This window comes from Mustela erminea, chromosome 17 (genome assembly GCF_009829155.1).
Source record: "Mustela erminea isolate mMusErm1 chromosome 17, mMusErm1.Pri, whole genome shotgun sequence".
NCBI classification, from domain to species: Eukaryota; Metazoa; Chordata; class Mammalia; order Carnivora; family Mustelidae; genus Mustela; species Mustela erminea.
Window position 1 is genome coordinate 19,192,502 of NC_045630.1, and position 19,764 is coordinate 19,212,265.

The 19,764-nt window shown below is 35.4% G+C and overlaps 1 protein-coding gene across 13 annotated transcripts in view; it reads left to right on the forward strand.

Moving 5' to 3' along the window:
• The window catches only part of SMG7 (SMG7 nonsense mediated mRNA decay factor), a 92,842-nt gene that overhangs the window by 40,741 nt on the left and 32,337 nt on the right, over nt 1-19,764 (forward strand). For 12 of the 13 annotated variants that reach the window (XM_032318353.1, XM_032318363.1, XM_032318365.1 and 9 more), the window contains 3 exons: nt 12,685-12,716; nt 15,004-15,121; nt 16,843-16,975. In XM_032318353.1, the coding sequence (XP_032174244.1) occupies nt 12,685-12,716; nt 15,004-15,121; nt 16,843-16,975 (283 nt within the window). The remainder of the gene's footprint in view (nt 1-12,684; nt 12,717-15,003; nt 15,122-16,842; nt 16,976-19,764) is intronic. The other variant, XM_032318357.1, reaches the window with a different exon arrangement.

Consider the following 19,764-nt stretch of genomic DNA (forward strand, 5'->3'; position numbering starts at 1 on the left):
GCTTCTCTGTGGTTGATACTGATCTCTAATTTCCTGCTTATACACCTGTATTTTCTCATATATCCAGCTGTCCAAGCTTACAAACTAGGAATGATTTGGACTTTTTTCTCTGCTTTAGCTTTCCTTCTACTGATTTTACTTCCAGGCATTTCTTGAATCTAGATTTTTCTGTCCATCTGTATTGTCACTTCTTCCCTTCTAGTCTCGCCCTTTAAAAATCCATCTTTCGGGGCATCTGGGTGGCTCAGTGAGTTAAGCCTCTGCCTTCGGCTCAGGTCATGATCTCCGGGTCCTGGGATCGAGTCGCATCGGGCTCTCTGCTCGCCAGGAAGCCTGTCTCTCCTCTATCTCTGCCTGCTACTCTGCCTACTTGTGATCTCTCTCTCCATGTCAAATAAATAAATAAAATCTTTTAAAAAAATAAATAAATAAAATAAAATCCATCTTTCAGGCATGTTGTTGTAATCTTTTAAAAATGAAATTCCGACAATGCTGTGCTCCTGCTTAAAAACTCAGCACTGGTTTCCTATTACTTAAAAGATAGAATCTGATCTCTCTAACGTGTCATGCAGGCTCTCAGAATCTGCTTTCTGCCTTGGTTCTCCAGCTCATCTCCTGTGGCTTTCTACCTTATATTTTATGTTCCAGTCTCCCACCTTCATGATTTAGCCTAACTTTTATTATTATGTCACTTCTCTGCCTGGAAAAAGAATTCCTTCTTGCCTTTGATATTTCCAGACAAGGGCTATCACTTAATAAAATTAGATACACATTTTCAAATAACATTTTCAAATAACAGAAACTGTAGAATAAATGTTTAGTACTGGATAATGTCAGGAGACTTGAAACTTCATGACAAACTATAAAGTGCCATGGAGAGAAAGCAGATAGTGTTTTTGTTACCTCTTACTGAGAAGAGCTCCTCCAGCATCATCTTCCCTGGGTGTTCTTTTCGAAGTGAAATTCAACAGTAGAGTGATGGGATTTTTCTTTTTTTTTTTATAAATACCATGAGACTTGGTGATATCTTAGAGATCTATGTAGATTGTGTGTTTCGTGCATGCATGGGTAGGCTTATACTCACCTTAAGTATGTGGCCTACTGTTTTGCACAAATGAATATGATTAGGTTATTATATTTATAATTATAATTGATGAATACTTTTATTATCCCAAGTACTTCTTAGTACTCTATGAAAATAAGTAAACAAATTAACTTAAAATAAAACCTGCTGTGGCTTTTATTTAAATTTCAGAAAAAGAAGTATATTCTAGCTTACCACCCAAAACAAAAGAAGCTGATTCACCTTTCTTTAGCAGCTGTGAGTTTAGAAGATGTTGGTTTATTTTCCTTTGTTCTGCTCATAGAAGAAACAGGTTTAGAAGTTCAAGTAGAAAGAATCTTCTACCGTGTCTACCTGTTTTGGAGCTATCTTGTATTTTATTTTATTTATTTAATTTTTTAAAAGATTTATTTATTTTAGAGAGAAGGAGCACATTGCGGGGAGGGACAGAGGAAGAGGGAGAGAGAGAGAATCTCAAGCAAGACTCCCTGCAGGGCTTGATCCTAGGACCCTGAGATCATGACCTGAGCTGAAATCAAGAGTTGGATGCTTAACTGACTGAGCTACCTGAGCAACCTTGGAGATATCTTGTATTTTAAACCACAAACCTTAATGTGTGTTCTTAAGAAAGATTACTCTGTATATTTTACCTTGCATTGTTACGTAAGTGCTGTGTATAATCAAGATACTTGTTAAAGAAGATAAATATTAATTTTAGTATTTTTTTCTCTAATTGCATTATAAAAATCATTGCAAAATGTTTAAATATTGAAAGCCCTAGTTCTGTGGGTTATTACCATTAAACATTCCAGTTGTTTTTTCTTGCTGTCTTGTATAAGAGGAACTGTGATGTAGTGGTTAGGAGTTAGGCTCTGGAACCAAACTGTTGAGGAGTTCAAATGCTGCCTTTACTACTTATTAACCTGATGACCTAAGACGTGTGATTTAACCTTTATTTCCATGGGTTTCTTCATCTATGAAGTGGGTGTAATAATAGTTCATAATATGGAATAAATAATTTATATAAAGCCGCTAGAACAGTGTCTGACAGTAGTAAGTGCTATATTGAGTATTGGCTATTTCAGTACCTGGTACATTAAATACATTGGGTATATTTATAGATTTTGATGATTATGTTGTCTCCAAGAATATTGTTTCACGTTGTTAGCTTTCAGTGCATTGCTTATCACTGAATGTTCAAATTTTATCCTGCCTTTTTTTTTTAATATTTTATTTATTTATTTGACAGACAGAGATCACAAGTAGGCAGAGAGGCAGGCAGAGAGAGAGGAGGAAGCAGGCTCCCTGCTGAGCAGAGAGCCCGATGTGGGGCTCGATCTCAGGACCCTGGGATCATGACCTGAGCCAAAGGCAGAGGCCTTAACCCACTGAGCCCCCCAGGCGCCCCTTTATCCTGCTTTTTAATGACTTTTTTATTGCTTGATAGAAGTGCTTAATTTCTCTTATAAAGAAGTGACACGATGTGTTTAATAGTTTGAAAGCTCTGTATTTCTTAACTAATAATGCTATTTTATTATTGAAGACATGATGATTTTTCATTTTTGAATTCTTGGTTCATTCATTGTTTTCATTAATTCCTTCAGCTTAAAGTAAGAATAAAGAGGAACTCATGTTGCCAAAATCTTTTACCAAGAGAAAACATTTAAAAACTCTCTCTCTTTATATAGGCATTGGCTATAAACTAGAAGATTAAACTTTAACATTATTGGTCTTTAACAAAACCAGTAGGTCAGTCGAGGTGTAGTAGTTTTTCTTTATGAGAAATAATCAAGATAGCCAATTATGTACTAATATTTATGAAAGCAGTTACTATAAGACTACACATCTGTTGATTTGATTTCCTGTTTATTATACACTATTTTAAAAAAGTAAATTGTGGGGCACCTAGTGGTCAGTCAGTTAAGCGTCCTATTGATTTCAGCTCAGGTCATGATCTCAGGGTTGTGGGATTGAACCCTGTCAGTCAGGCTTGGAGCCTACTTAAGATTTCCTCTCTCCCCTCCTGCCTGCCCCTCACCCTTCTAACAAGAAAAAAAGAAAAAGAAAAAGAAAATTGTGTAGTGGTGGGGGATAGGGATTTGTCTTCTTGCGAGATGATAATTCTCAGTTTAACCCTCTCACCTGTCTAAATGGGTATTTTTGGTACACAGGAAAAAGGAAGGGTTAGTAGGTAATAGTGTATAACCCTAACAGGGTTTTAAATGGTTTATAGATTAAGTCCATCAAAAAATAGCATGGCCTGCGCATAGTAACTTTACTGTTTGTTATGTGACACTGTTTTTTTTTAGTATAGTTCTCTTTGTGATAGGATTACTACATTAATAAAAACAGATCATTTCTCTGAGGAAACTGTTATTGATGGTTCCCCATATGGGAAAACTATTTGGTTTGGGAACTTGTAGATACTTTACTTCTCATTTTTTGATCAAGTACTCCCTAGAGCAGGAGAGGCAAAGTTTACTGTAAAGGAGCCATATAATAAATATTGGAGGCTTGGTGGGCCATGTGGTCATTGTCTCAACTATTCAGCTCTGCCTTTGTAGCAGAAAGCAGCCATAGACAGTATAAAAATGAAGGGGCTTGACTGTGTTCTAGTAAAATTTATTTATGAAAATGGATTCAGAGTGGAGGAAAGAATTTCACCCACAGGCTGACCACTGTACTAGAATATGAATTTTACTTCGTGTGGTCTTTTTGATTAAAAATCTCAGGTAGAATTTATTTTCTATTCTTAAACAAATCTTTTAATTCAGGCTAGATGACTTAAATGTTAGTGTTTAATTGACAGAATCTGTGTTAGCTTTTTAAGTCATATATATATTTTTTTTCTAGTTTGAAAGAAGTAGAAATGATTGGACTTTGGAGTCAGGAAGCACTAAGCTTGTACTTAATTGTACCTAATTGCTTTGTGACTGTGGACACATTACTTCACATTGAAGAACTTAAATTTCCTTGCTTATAGAAGAGGAATAATACTAGATAGAGATCTTTAGGTTGTTGTGTTTTCCATTTAGCTCTCTTTTCATCAATTCAATTTAGTGAGATTATTTTTGTCATTAATGTGTGCCTTTCAGACTTTAGGAGAGAATTAACAGTGTAGAGATTGAGCATCTCTACTCTTGTCATACTGAGGAATCAAAACTCCTTGAATTTCAGAATGCTTTAACATTTATGTCAAATTGTTTTGTTACATTTTTGTACTTTTGTTAGTCCTTGAATTTTTAGTTTTTCTAAACATTCTTAGATTATGGTATGTAAAAATATAAAGTAAAATTTTGATCTTTATCAATGGAAGCCTGTCACAGAATTGGCAAGACATGAGACATTATTAGACTTACATTATCTTCTTTTACGGACAGCCTATAGCAGAAGCAGATTATTTGTAAATGGTTCCTATTGTATACCCAATAAAATTTTTTGACAGGAAGTTAGTATCCTCATTAGGCAGATGTTAGCATACTAAAATGATATTTGTTCATTTTTATAAGCAAATCTTGCTTGGAATAAGAAAACAACCTTTACACATATGATTGTAAGTATAAGATATCTTGTATATACTTATATGAATTTTTTTCAAAGATTTTATTTATTAATTTGACAGAGATCACAAGTAGGTGGAGAGGCAGGCAGAGAGAGGAGGAAGCAGGCCCCCCGCTGAGCAGAGAGCCCAACATGGGGCTCAATCCTAGGACCCTGGGGTCATGACCCGAGCCGAAGACAGAGGCTTTTTTTTTTTTTTTTAAGATTTTATTTATTTATTTGACAGACAGAGATCACAAGCAGGCAGAGAGCAGGCAGAGAGAGAGGTGGAAGCAGGCTCCCCGCTGAGCAGAGAGCCCAACATGGGGCTCAATCCCAGGACCCTAGGATAATAACCTGAGCCAAACGCAGAGGCTTTAACTCACTGAGCCACTCGGGTGCCCCTAAGACAGAGGCTTTAATCCACTGAACCTCCCAGGCGCCCCTACTTATATGAATTTTTTAACCAATATGTGGGAGCACAGTAAATACATTATTTGTAACTTTGCAACTCAGGGACACAATGAAAATGTTGAATCTAGTGAAGGTGCATAATTAGCACTGGCTTTCTCAATATAAGGTTCATAAATAATACTCCAGGAGGAATTTTGTTTTCTTGGAGGGGTGTGTTGTCTTGACACAGGTAAGATAGAATATATGGCTTTTTATTTTAAGTTTTTATTTTAATCTTAGTTAACATGGGTATATTTAACATGGGTTCAACACTTCTGTACATTATTCAGTGCTCATCATAAGTGTATTCTTAACCACTATCACCCATTATACCCATCCCCCCATCCACCCCCATTCTGATGACCATCAGTTCTCTATAGTTAACATTCTCTTTCTTGGTTTGTCTTGCTCTTTTTCTTTTTTTCTTTGCTCATTTGTTTTGTTTCTTAAATTCCACATGGAAGTGAAATCATATGATATTTGTCTTTCTGTGACTGACTTAGTTTTCATAGGATTGTACTCTCTAGTTCCATCATGTTGTTGCAAATGGTAAGCCTTCATCCTTTTTTATGGTTGAATGATATTCCATTACATATTATATTATACCACATCTTCTTTCTCCATTCACCTATCAGTGGACACCTGGACTACTTCCATAATTTGGCTTTCATAAATAATACTGTAATAAACAGAGAGGTACATGTATCCCTGTGAGTTAGCATTTTTGTATTTTTTGGATAAATACCCAGTAGTGTGATTATTGGATTATAGGGTAGTTCTTTTTTTTAAACTTCTTGAGGAACCTCCATATTGTTTTCCACAGTGGAAATTTTTACATTAAGTTTACGTTACTACCAACAGTGCAGGAGGGCTTCTTTTTCTCCACATTGTTGGCAGCACTTGTTATTTCTTGTATTTTTTATTTTAGTCATTCTGAAACATGTGAAGTAATATCTCATTGTGGTTTTGATTTGCATTTCCCTGAAGAAGCCTAATATTGAGCATCTTTTCATGTGTCTGATGGCCATTTGTATGTCTTCTTTGAAGAAATGTCTGTTCATATATTCTGCCCATTTTTTAATAGGATGATTTGTTTTTTGGGTATTGAGTTGTATAAGTTCTCTATATATTTTAAATACTAACCCTGTATTAGATATGACATTTGCAAATATCTTCTTCCATTTAGTAGGTTGTCTTTTAGTTTTGTTGATCGTTTGCTTTGCTGTGCAGAAACTTTATTTTGATGGTAGTACCTGTCATTTATTTTTGCTTTTATTTCCCTTGCCTCAGGAGCTATATCTAGATAAACATTGCTGTGGCTGTCAGAGAAACTACTGCCTGTGCCATCTTCTAGGATTTTTATGATTTTAGGTCTTTAATCTGTTTTGAATTCATTTTTGTGTATGGTGTAAGGAAGTGGCCCAGCTTCATTGGTGTTGGTGTTTCCCAACACCATTTGTTGAAGAGAGACTGTCTTTTTCCCATTGTGTGTTCTTTCCTCCTTTGTTGAAGATTAATTGACTGTGATTAATTAATTGTGGGTTTATTTCTTGGTTTTCTATTCTGTTGATTTGTGTCTGTTTTTGTGCCAGTACCATACTGTTTTGATTATGGCACCTTTTTAAATCTGGAGTTTTGATAACCTCCAGTCTCGTTTTTCTTTTTCAAGATTTCTTTGGCTATTTGGTGTCTTTTGTGGTTCCATACAAATTTTAGGATTGTTTTAGTTTTATGAAAAATACTGTTGGAATTTGATAGGGATTGCATTAAATCTGTAGAATGCTTTGGGTAATACTTACATTTTAGCAATATTTTTTCTTCCAACCCATGAGCATGAAATGTCTTCCCATTTCTTTGTGTCATCTTCAGTTTCTTTCATTAATGTTTGATAGTTTTCAGAGGACGGGTTTTTCACTGCTTTGGTTAAGTTTATTTGCAGGTATTTTATTATTTTTGGTACAGTTGTAAATGCGATTATTTCCTTAATTTCTCTTTTTGCTGCGTCATTATTAGTGTATAGAGATAAAACAGATTTCCATATATTGATTTTGTATCCTGTATTCTGGGACTTTAATGAGTTCAGTTCTAGTAGTTTTTTGGTGGAGTCTTTAGGGTTTCCTATAAATGGTATCCTGTCATCTGCAGAAAGTTTTAACTTCCTTACCAATTTGGATGCCTTTTATTTCTTCTTGTCTGATTGCTGTTGGTTAGGACTTTCAGTGCTGTGTTGAATAACTGGTGAGAGTGGATATCCTTGTCTTGTTCCTGACCTTAGGGGAGAGGCTCTCATTTTTCCCCCATTGAATATATTGTTCACTGTGGGTTTTTACTTTATGGCCTTTCGTGGTATTGAGATATGTTCCCTCCCCACCTACTTTGTTGAGGGTTTTTATCATGAATGGATGTTGTACTTGTCAGATGCTTTTTCTGCACCTGTTGAAATGATCATATGGTATTTATCCTTTTTCTTATTGATGTGCTGTATCACATTAATTGATTTGTGAATATTGAACCACCCTTGCATCCCAAGAATAAATCTCACTCAATTGTGATGAATGATTTTTTTAATGTGTTGTTGAAAGTGGTTTCGCTAGTATTTTGTTGGCAGATTGTTGCATCTATATTTATGAAAGATACTGGCCTATAGTTCTCTTTTTTTATGTGTCTTTATCTAGTTTTGGTATCAAGAATGAATAGAATGAATGAATTTGGAGGTTTCAAATAGTACAAATTTGGGGAGTTTTCCTTCTTGTATTTTTTGGAATAGTTTGAAAAAAAGATACTAACTTTTCAAACGTTTGGTAGAATTCCCCTGTGAAGCTGTTTGGTCCTAGACTTTTGTTTGTTAGGAGTTTTTTTGTTTTTATTATTATTCTTGATTCAGTTTCTTTGCTGGTAATCTCCGTCTGTTTGAAGTTTCTGTTTCTCCCTGCTTCAGTTTTGGTAGGCTATGTGTTTCCAGGAATTACTAAGCATTACTTCTAGGTTCGGTTTTGGCATATAATTTTCCATAATATCTCTTAAAATTGTTTATATTTCTGTGGTGTTGGTTGTTACTTCTCTTCTTTCATTAGTGATTTTGTTTGTATGAGTTCTCTCTTTTTTGATGCGTCTAGCTAGAGGTTTATCAATTTTATTGATATTCTCAAAGAACCACCTTCTGGTTTTATTGGTCTTTCTATTGAGGTTTTTAAAATTTCTATATATATTCATTTCCGCTTTAATCTTCATTACTTCCTTCCTTCTGCTGGTTTTGAGTTTTGTTGTTCTTCTAGATCTTGTAAGTGTAAAGTTCGGTTGCTTATTTGAGATTTTTCTTGTTTCTTTTTTTTTTTTTTTTTTTTTTTTTTTAAAGATTTTATTTATTTATTTGACAGAGAGAAATCACAAGTAGATGGAGAGGCAGGCAGAGAGAGAGAGGGAAGCAGGCTCTCTGCTGAGCAGGGAGCCCGATGTGGGACTCGATCCCAGGACTCTGAGATCATGACCTGAGCCGAAGGCAGCGGCTTAACCCACTGAGCCACCCAGGCGCCCGGTTTTTCTTGTTTCTTGAAGTAGGCCTGTATTACTGTAAACGTCCCTCTTAGGACTGCTTTTGCTACAGCCCAAAGATTTTGGACCATTGTATTTTCATTTTTATTTGGTTCCAGGTAATTTTTTAATTTCTTCTTTGATTTCTTGATTGACCCATTCATTGTTTAGTAGCATGTTATCTAACTTCCATTTATTTGTGCTCTTTCCAGATTTTTTTCTTATGGTTGTTTTCTAGTTCCATAGCATTGTGGTCAGAAAAGATGCATGTTATGACTTCGATCTTTTTTAATTTGTTGAGATTTGTTTTATCACCTGATACGTGATCTGTTTTAGAAGATGTTCATGTGCACTCGAAAAGAATGTATATTCTGCAATTTTAGGGTGAACTTTTCTGAATATATGTTAAATTCATCTAATCCAGTGGGTCATTCAGAACACTCTTTCCTTGTTGATTTTTTTGGTTGGATGATTTGTCATGTATCGGTGTAAGTGTTAAAGCCCTCTACTATTTTTGTATTACAATTGATTAATTCCTTTATGCTTGCTATTAACTGTTATTGCTATGTACGAGGGTGCTCCCATGTTGGGTGTATAAATAATACACAACTTTTATATCTTGTTGGATTTTCCCTTTTATTATTATATAGTGTCATTCTTTGTCTGTTGTTACAGTCTTTATTTTAAAAGTCTCTTTTGGGGGCGCCTAGGTGGCTCAGTGGGTTAAAGCCTCTGCTTTCGGCTCAGGTCATGATCCCAGGGTCCTGGGATCGAGCCCCACATCGGGCTCTCTGCTCAGCGGGGAGCCTGCTTCCTCTTCTCTCTCTGCCTGCCTCTCTGCCTACTTGTGATCTCTGTCTGTCAAATAAATAAATAAAATCTTTTAAAAAATAAATAAATAAATAAATAAATAAAAATAAAAGTCTCTTTTGTCTGATACAAGTATTGCTACCCCGGCTTTCTTTTGACATCCATCTGTATGATAATGTTTCTCCATCCCTGTACTTCCAATCTGCAGGTGTCTTTACGTCTGAAATTAGTCTCTTTCATAGGTGGCATATAGATGGATCTTGTTTCTTTATTTACTCTGTTACCTTGTGTCTTTTGATTGGAGTATTTAATTTATTTATATTCAAAGTAGTTACTGATATTTATTGTTGCCATTTTACTTGGTTTTTGGTTGTTTTTGTAATTTTTCTGTGATCCTTCTCTTGCTCTCTTTCATGGTTTACTGGCCTTTTTTTAGTGATATACTTGGATTTTGGATATTACTGGTTTTAGATTTGTGGTTGCTCTTAGGTTTGTATGTAACATCTTCTGCAGGGTATATGATATTCTTTATTAAATTCTATGATCTTAAGAGGTTTTAATGGTATAAGCCAACAAACTTTGTGAAAGTTGTTTGTTTTAATGGCAAAAGTTTAACACCCAAAGCAAACAGTGAAGCTGGGTTATATTGAATAATGGGATTTGAAATGATGTCTTGGTTGAGGATAAAGTATAGGTGTTTATTTATATTGTTTATTTATACTGGCAGTTATCATAACATGCTTTTCTCTTGTTTGAAAGCTTAATTTTAAAAAATATATTTTTTAAAAGTTAAGAAATGAAAAATGTCACCTTATGTTTTGATGAAACAAATTCACAACTGATACTAGTTAAGTACATACATTTACAGTAAAATTTTAGAATCTCTGAATATTCTCTAGCTTTTATGTCATATTTTGTTTTTAGACATGGAAATCTTGGGATGCCTGGGTGGCTCAGTTGGTTAAGCGTCTGACTTTGGCTCAGCTCATTATTCCAGAGTCCTGGAATGGAGTCCCACTTTGGGCTTCCTGCTCATTGGGGAGTCTGCTTCTCCCTCTGCCCCTCCCCCTGCTCTTGCTCACTATCTCAAATAAATAAAATCTTTAAAAAAGACATGGAGGGGCGCCTGGGTGGCTCAGTGGGTCAAGCTTCTGTCTTCAGCCCAGGTCATGATCTCAGGGATCTCAGGGTCCTGGGATCGAGCCCCACATCGGGCTCTCTGCTCAGTGGGGAGCCTCCTTTCTTTTCTCTCTCTGCTAACTGCTCTGCCTGCTTGTGATCTCTCTCCCTCTGTCAAATAAATAAATAAAATCTTAAAAAAAAAAAGACATGGAAATCTCATAAGTTTATATACATAATCTTTTTATAGTATATGAACATGATGTATCCTCTTTCCTTTCTTCACTTAAAAGATACTTATTGAATGCCTACTCTGTGCTAGGCACATGTACTAATAGGTTGTGATGGTGAGCATTCTTCAAATCTGTGATACGTACTATGTTGAAAGAAATGAGTGCTTTAAGAACAGAAAGTAAGGGGCACCTGGGTGGCTCAGTTGGTTAAGCAACTGCCTTCGGTTTGGGTCATGATCCTGGAGTCCCGGGATTGAGTCCCACATCGGGCCCTCTGCTCATCAGGGACTCGACTTCTCCTTCTACTCCTCGCCCCTTTCATGCACTCTCGCTCTCTCGCTCTCTCTCTCTCTCTCAAATAAATAAAAAATAACAAAAAAAATTTTTAAAGAACAGAAAGTAAGAGAATCCATCATCTATCAAGTGACTTTTTTTTGAGAAAATAATGTGTCTGACTCAGACCAAGGATGAGTAGTAATTAACCAAAGAGGGCAGGACTCTTCTTTACAAAGACCCTGAATGTGAAGGGAGCAAAGCATTTGCAGAGACCAGAAGTCTAGTAACTGGAGAAGAGATCAAAGAGAGAAGAGAGTAATGGTAGAAGGAGAGTGCAGACTCTAATTTTTAGAGCGCAGGGAACCTTGTAGGACGCTTTAGTAAAGATTATAGTTTTTACCCTAAGAGCAATGGGAAATCATTAAAGTGTCTTATTTGAGCAGTTGGTAAGATCAGATTTGTTTTTTTTTTTTCATTAGAGGTGGGGGAAGGGCAGGGGCCGCGCAAGAATCTGAAACAGTCTCTACACCTAGCACAGAGCACAAGGCAGGGCTTGATCCTGTATGACCCTGAGATCATGAACGATTAACCAACCGATCCACCCTGAAGCCCCTCAGATTTATATAAAAGATCCCTCAGATAGCAGCAGACAGAACAGTATGAAACAGGACAAGAGTAAAATAGAGAAAACAATTTTGGTGGCTTTGCATTAGTCCAGGAAAGAGTTCAGAACTTGAGTGAGAGTAGATGAAGAAGTAGTAAAGGGAAATCAACAGATTCAAGATTTATTTAGTGGGTAGAATTCTCTGAAGTTGATAGATTACCAGGGGATTGGAAGAACGTTGTCATGGGTGACATCCAGGTGTCTGCCTCGCACAGTGGGAAAGCAGTGATAGATTTGGTAAGGTAGAAACACCAGAAAGAGATCCCATTCCCGCAGGTGGATCAGAAGTTCACTTTGGGAGCTCTTGAAGAATGTGAGAGAAAAGAAGCAGCAGCGAGAGGAGGATAATCTAGGACAGACAGGAGATTTTGAAAAACTTGTGAAAAACTTGGGCATGTTTAAAATACTAAGGGATCACCTAGACAGGGAAGTTTTCAAAATAATTGAAAGAGAGAGGAGATAATTAAAGAAGCAGAAGTCCTTAATAAAGGCCAGAAAGAGCCTACTAAGTGGAATTACTGATCTTAAATAAGAGATGGAGTGCCTCTAGTGTTTGCACCGGAGAAAGGAAGAAGAGGGCTCTGTGGGTTTAGCAGCTGGGCTAGCCTTATGAAGACACCAGAAGTCAATATCTGAGAGTGGGAAATTTGAAATAAGTACAGTGATTAGTGAATTGAGAAACATAGGATTTCCTAGCTGCTTTGAGGGAAATTTTTGTGTTTAATGATGTCATTTAATGTTATCTTAAAATCAGATTTGGAGGAAAACAGCAAGAATGTGAGCTCCACTCATAGAATTCATGTATACTTTTAAGTAATGGCATCATTGGCCAAGACCCAGGCTACCCTGGATACTAAAGCAGAGACCCTCACATATGGAGGTGCTATACCTCTTTATGTAGTATATGATTTCATTTAACTTTTAACTTTCAGGGTTATTTATGTTGAATAGGCCTAGTTTGTTTCTAATCAATGTTTTTTCCCCCCCTTTTTTAGGCAGGCAGAAGTCCTGAAGGCTGACATGACAGGTATTGGCTCACTCATTTGTTTTTCACACTTATTTTATACCATTAAATTGAGGGAAGGGTGTCATCTTCCCTGTATTACTTGTTGCACTGTCCTAGTTGCCAGAGGAATGATAACTTACTGTTTGCTTTTAATAATTACTGTTTTTGAACTTTGAATTCTTACTTAGATCATCAAGAATTTTGAATAATCTGTGCTATACTGAATTAAATATTAACTAACTTAATGCATATAATCATTTAATTTTTATGAACTGCTTATCATCAATTTAAGACATTAAAAAAAAAGAATGCATATACCATATTAAAAACATCTTAGGGTATTGGGTTCATGTCTTCCTGTTTATATTCCCCAATCTTGAATAGTAATTAGACCTTGAGAAAAAATATTTGTAGGAAAACTACTAAAAGTTCTTGAAATTGAGTGAGCTGCTTTGCCACGTTTCTTTTTTCCCTTGTCTTTTTTGTTTTGAATAAATAACCAAGGTGATTTTGAAAGAATAGCTGGAAGTCACTAGAAGGAGCAGATGATTTTAACTTTCCAAAATTGGGAAATATATGACAATGACTATGTAGTGATCATTGTGCTCTCTGTAGCAGCATATGGTGTCCTAAAATGTAAACATGTGCAAATGGATCTCATTCTTATTTTTGAGAACTTTAGTTCTAAAGTGAAATCCACAAAGAAGAGTTAAACTTTTACAACAGTATTCTGGCCAAAATTTACAATCAAGAAGGGATAGGCTCTAGATGTCTTTTTCTCAACATTGCAGTCTAATGTTAATGTTAATGTTGATCCTATTGTTTTAAGAATTCGTGGTTAATATCATTATCTTCTTGTTCAAGGAAAAGAGGGAAGAAAGCTAAAAGCACTTTTAACAGGTTTACTTAATGTAGTACCTCAGTTCCTCCCATTATTAACATGACTGCCATCGTCTTCCGTACTATGGGTATTAGTGTCAGCTCTAAGCTACTGTATTATGCTTCTGTATTGTCCTGTTAGGCACAATATGCATTATGTGACAAAAATTAGACTTGGAGCAATTTTCAGCTAGCTATACCTTTTACTTTTTCTTAAGTATTGAATACCCTCAGTAAGTAGGCTTAGAGTTTGGCTTTTATAAGGAACATTTGACTGCCCAAGAACATTAACTTGGATATTAAGTAATTTAAATGATAGTCTGCGATAGATCAGAGTTAATGATCCCTTATTATCCTTCCCCTGCCATAGTTGAATTGAAACAAGATTGAATAAATCTATAAATCTGTTTATTTAGTCATTAAAAAACTAATAAGGGACCAAGAAGCTGATACTACACCCAGCTTTTTTGTAGCCAGCAAACTCTTTTGAGGATTAATTAAAAAACCGGTTTTATTTGTAGGCTTAAAGAAGAGTAAAAACTGTGTCATTGTGCTGTTGCAAAATATTAAATGTAACCAGAAGCCTAATTGAAATATCTGTTACTAGGTTCTTCTATTGATGCAGCTAACTATCAGTTACTGCACTCCTAAGCCTAGTAACCAGAAAAGCTGAAGTGTCTTGCAGGACTCTGGCAGACAGTATGGGCCCAGCTGGGTATTTCATTTAGTCCTAGCCTGACTTCCTTTCCTCTTGCACCCACTCTCATTTGGCCTCTTGAGCAGTTCAGGCAGTGTCTGCTATGAATTCTTATTTACATGAAAGGGCAAGTATGGATTGCTCACAGAATTTTTTGGCAAGCAATTTACCAATCATTAAAATAACCCTCACTGTTTTGGCTTTATTGGGTTGATATATAGAGAATAGGAATGACAGCAGAGTGTGTAAACAGCTGCTGGATTATGAGCAGAGATGAAGATTCTGTAAGGACAGTTGTGAAAATGATTCAAAATAGAAAAGCTGCTTTGGAGAAAGAAATACAGTTCTGAGAGTAAACAGACCATCTTAGCGGCCCATCATTTTAAATGGGGTGACTTCTGAGGCATATGACTTCCTCTGATATGAATACATAGAAGTCTAAACTAAAGCAAAGAGTACACCATTCATTTTTTTTGCCTTACTCATGTCATGATGTTATTTCAAAGCCAAAAGGCAAATTCAGAAACATTTCGAACCAGATTTAGTCATTAGCCAAAAGGTGAAAGTTATTTGAAAATATAGTAGTATAAAACTTCCGCAACAGTCTGTGGTATCTACCTAAAGCAGGTGTTTGCTTTGGGAAATGGAGAGGAAAGGAGTCACTGGTGTGGTATAATGTTAACTATCTCTTTTTTTTTCTGTCTCTGTTGTTTTGTCTGTTTTGTTACTCAGATTCTAAGCTGGGTCCGGCTGAGGTCTGGACATCCAGACAGGCTCTGCAGGACCTGTACCAGAAAATGCTAGTTACTGATTTGGAATACGCGTTAGACAAGAAAGTAGAACAGGATCTGTAAGTATCATCATTTGGGATGTCCCTGTAAGATCAAGAGTATTACCAAGACTTTAGGATAGAAAGGAACGATTTGGTTATTTCTTCTTAACCTATCAGAGTAAGCTCTTTCAGTGAAAGAAGAAATTCTAACACCTGTAATACTTGTGGGTTTTTTGAAGCAAATATTTAACCATTCGTATTACTTCATATAGTCTTGGGTGACAGGAGAAGTGCTTGGATTTGAATGTTTTTAATGTCTTTAGGGCATATCATAAAAACAAATCTCTATATATGTATTTCAGGTACTAAGAGACAGTGTTTGGATTCTCTGTGTGTGTTTGGTCCTGCATTTAAGCCATTTAAGCCAGTCCTGCATTTTAAGTCATGGCTTGAAAAATTCAGTAGTGAGCTTTAGATAAATCTCTGGTAAATGTGATTCTATAAATTTCTCCCGAAGAAAAATGTGTTTGCATTGTAAGGGAAGTTCTTCTTTTTATAAAATAAGTAGGTGTTTCCTTTTTTATTTTTTCTTCCCCTAATAAGACTAAAGAAAGATTTTGTATATTTAGGCTATTCCACTTGTTCTTTCTATGAGAGGTGAAATGGCGATGACCAGATTCCCAAGTGAGTAAATAAATGCCTGTTGTGGAAGGCCTTGCCTTATAAATTGGAGCAGGGATATTAGGCTGATGGAAAATTAAAAATCAGTTCAGAATATTTCTATTCAGAAATGGCTATTACCCTAAGTTGTGGTGAAAGTTAGTTTTTCCTATCGCTTATACTTTTCTTAGATATTTTATATTTTTAGGAGTTCTAGTAATAAGAGAGCTTAATCACAGCCACTCAAAATCCATTTCCATGATATTAGAGTCAAGGATAAAATATCATCAGAAATACTAAGGGAGTGATTGTCCTCATAAACCATTAAAAATACCCAGTGCTCTTGAGTCTCAAAGTTGAGGTTAATAGACCAGGTAGGTTGTAGACCTTTTATCTGTGTTTGCTTCCTTTAATCAAAGCAATTCTAGCTCCATCCTAGTTCCTTTTTTCCCTCCTGTGGTTTCCAAGTTAAGGAATGACTGTATTTCCCCATAACTGAATTTAAAATGATTCTCTATATAGCTTGATTAATGAAAGACATTTTATAATGGGATTTTGGCATGCCATATGTCAACATTGTGTTTTTTCCTATTTTAAATAGCCAGAATTGAAATGTCAAAAAATGAACTTATATTTCAAGCTCTCAAGAAAATATTAACCCCAAGAGAAATAAAAGTCTTAAATAGAATTAGAACAGAGTGCTGTGGGAAATAGATTTTATGGAAATAAGAGATAGGACTTAGTATTTTCTAGAAGAATTTTCAAAAAGAATTATTTCTTCACATAATGTATGGCAATTCGTTAATAGCTTACTTTTACTTTGGTCTTGCCACTGTAGTTCTGATTTTGTACTGGGATTCCTAAATAGGCTCTAACTCTAGTAGCTTTAAAAGATTAATAACTGAAGCCACAGTGTGATTATTCGAACATGGGTAAGTGTTTACTAAGGTCAGTTGGATTCTGCTGCATCTGTAGTCTTGCTTAAAGAGGAGCATAAAGTTATTTAAGTAAGTGAATAACTTTAATGCAGGTTTACTGTCTAGTGTGTTATAACAAACAGTTCTTTCTTGTTCTCAGGGGGACCAGTGTCTGCCCAGTGAGTCACTGCTATACCAAATAGAATTACATTTTGTTTTCAGCTGGAATCATGCCTTTAAGAATCAGATCACAACACTACAAGGCCAGGCAAAGAATCGAGCAAACCCGAATCGGAGTGAAGTTCAGGCAAACCTTTCTCTGTTCCTAGAGGCAGCTAGTGGCTTCTATACTCAGGTGAGTTCTGCATTTATACCAATTCTTCTAGAAAAATTGTGAATGTGCTTCGTACATGTCTTGTTGTTCGTATAAACACTTTTTGTTAACACTATGTGGGCCATCCAGGAGTTGATCACCTGTAATCTGACATGAATAAACATATCCCAAATTGTTTACCATAAGACTTTTCAAACAATAAAGTTTTGACCAGAAGTTGGTGTTTTGGCTTAAAGATTGGAGGTATAATTGTGTGCGTAGAAAATGGATAATGAGTAGGAAAAAACCATGCCTTAGTGATAATAGTAGAAGTAATCAGTTATAAGTGGTATTAGAGCAAATGTGAATTTATGAGTATAGGTATAGTCATTATGAAAGTAACAGCTGTGTTGTACCAGGCAAGAAATCATCAAAATTTGTGATACCAAGTGAGTTTTCATAGTATTATGTGTTCAGTAGAATTTATCTGGGGCTTTAAATGCTATTAAACTACTTAAGAAATGGAGTAGATTTTGCTCCATTTTAATAATAAGCCATTATTTATCATCCTCAGAGACTTACCTTGTCCTTGGTTACATCCTGCTATAACTTCTAAGACAGGCAAGGTGAAAGAATAAATTAATCTTCGGGGCACCTCAATGGCTCAGTCAGTTAAGTGTCTGCCTTCAACTCAGGTCATGATCTCAGGGTCCCAGCATCGAGCCCGGCATAGGGATTCCTGTTCAGAGGGGAGTCTGCTTCTCACTGCCTCTCCCCTTCCCCATCATTCATTCTCTCTCAAATAAATAAATAAAATCTTTTTTAAAAAAAGAATAGATCTTCCTGAACGGTGATTTTTCTTTAAGCAGAATCTTGTAGAAACTTCATCTCATCCATTTGCAGTAGCATTCATATTTTATTTAATAAAATGTGTATAAACTCTCATCTTAGAATGATGAGCTGAGGTTTTAAAGATCTTGGACTCATCTTTGGCCATTCTCTCTATGTTGCTTCTTGACCATTGCTACCTGTATTTTGGCTTCATTTTGGTTGTATCATTTCTTTGAAAGAAGGAGAAGAAAAGACTTTGTGTTGGAAATTGTCCCATAGTTAGCCATCATCTTAGGGAGACTATTTGTTTTACTTAGACTAAAACATTCTTCACAGTTCATTATTGAAAGAACTCAAGTATGGTTCTTATTCTCAAAATTTATTTTCAAATTTATGCCAGCTTCTAACAGTAAAAGTCAATGTTTCTGGAGAGAGGGCTTGTAGTAAGTATGCTGCTAACTAGTCCTTAAAGTAGATGTTAAAGATAATTCATTCCACAAGTAGCTTTTATTTTATTTTTTATTTTTATTTTTTTCAGTGGCTGATTTTGAGTTTTTGTTTTGTTTTATTTTGTTTTTATTTTTTATTTTTTTATTAACATATAATATATTATTAGCCCCTGGGGTACAGGTCTGTGAATCGCCAGGTTTACACACTTCACAGCACTCACTATAGCACATACCCTCCCCAATGTCCATAACCCCACCACCCTCTCCCTAGCCCCCTCCCCCTGGCAACCCGCAGGTTTGTTTTGTGAGATTAAGAGTCTCTTATGATTTGTCTACCTCCCATCCCATCTTGTTTCATTTATTCTTTTCCTATCTCCCAAACCCCCCATGTTGAATCTCCACTTCCTCATATCAGCGAGATCATATGATAGTTGTCTTTCTCTGATTGACTTACCTCGCTAAGCATAATACCCTCTAGTTCCATCCACGTCGTCGCAAATGGCAAGATTTCATTTCTTTTGATGGCTGCATAGTATTCTGTTGTATATATACCACATCTTCTTTATCCATTCATCTGTTGATGGACATCTAGGTTCTTTCCATAGTTTGGCTATTCCACAAGTAGCTTTTAAAAGCCTACTATTTGTAAAGCACAATACAGATACTGGTGATATGGAGGGGAAAGAGTCTTCCTTTAAGGGAACATAGAGTCTGAATCAAGAGGTGGATACATTAATAGATACTCTTTTTGCTTTCTGATTATAAAAATAATGCATACTTATTTCAGGAAATTTGGAAATTACACAAAAATAAAATTTTTAAAAATTAATTTTCCCATTCAGGATAGATTACTATTTTAGTATATATATCCTTCTGGTGTTTTAGTAATTTTGAACATACAAGACATATAAGACAAATAGCCTTATATCTGCTTTATAAACATAATGTAAATTTTCCCTTGTGTTGTTAAATAGTTTGATAAACATCTTTGAGTATAAAGCATTTTCTCTAATACTGGATTATTTCATGATAACCAATTCTTCATTGGATGGTGAATGAAATCACTGGATGAATGAAATTTTAAAACTGTTGATACATGTTGTTTTCCTGTATTTCTGTCAGCAGTGTATTCAAGTGTCTGTCTTGATGAGTGTTGCCAGCGTTGTGTTTTCAGTAAAAGTAAATGAATGATTAAATGAATAACGCATATTTAATAAATGGAAAATGACTTTTCATTTAAAATTTAACATCTGAATTGCTAGTGTTGAACTGGATTCATATTTTATTAGATATTTGTATTTTATATAAATCATCAATTTACTTTCCCTGTTCATTGTTTGGACCCTATTTTTTCCAGAGCTCTTTATACATGAGAGATATTAATTTTTTATTGGTTTTTGGCAAATATTTCCAGTTTCTCCTTTTGTTTTTCATTTTATTTAGAGCCTCCTAACGTTACCAGATTTTTTTTTTTTTTGTAACGTAGTCTTTTCTTTGTCCATAGATCAGTGAATATTTAATAAGGACAATGATATTTCTATGTAAAGGAAC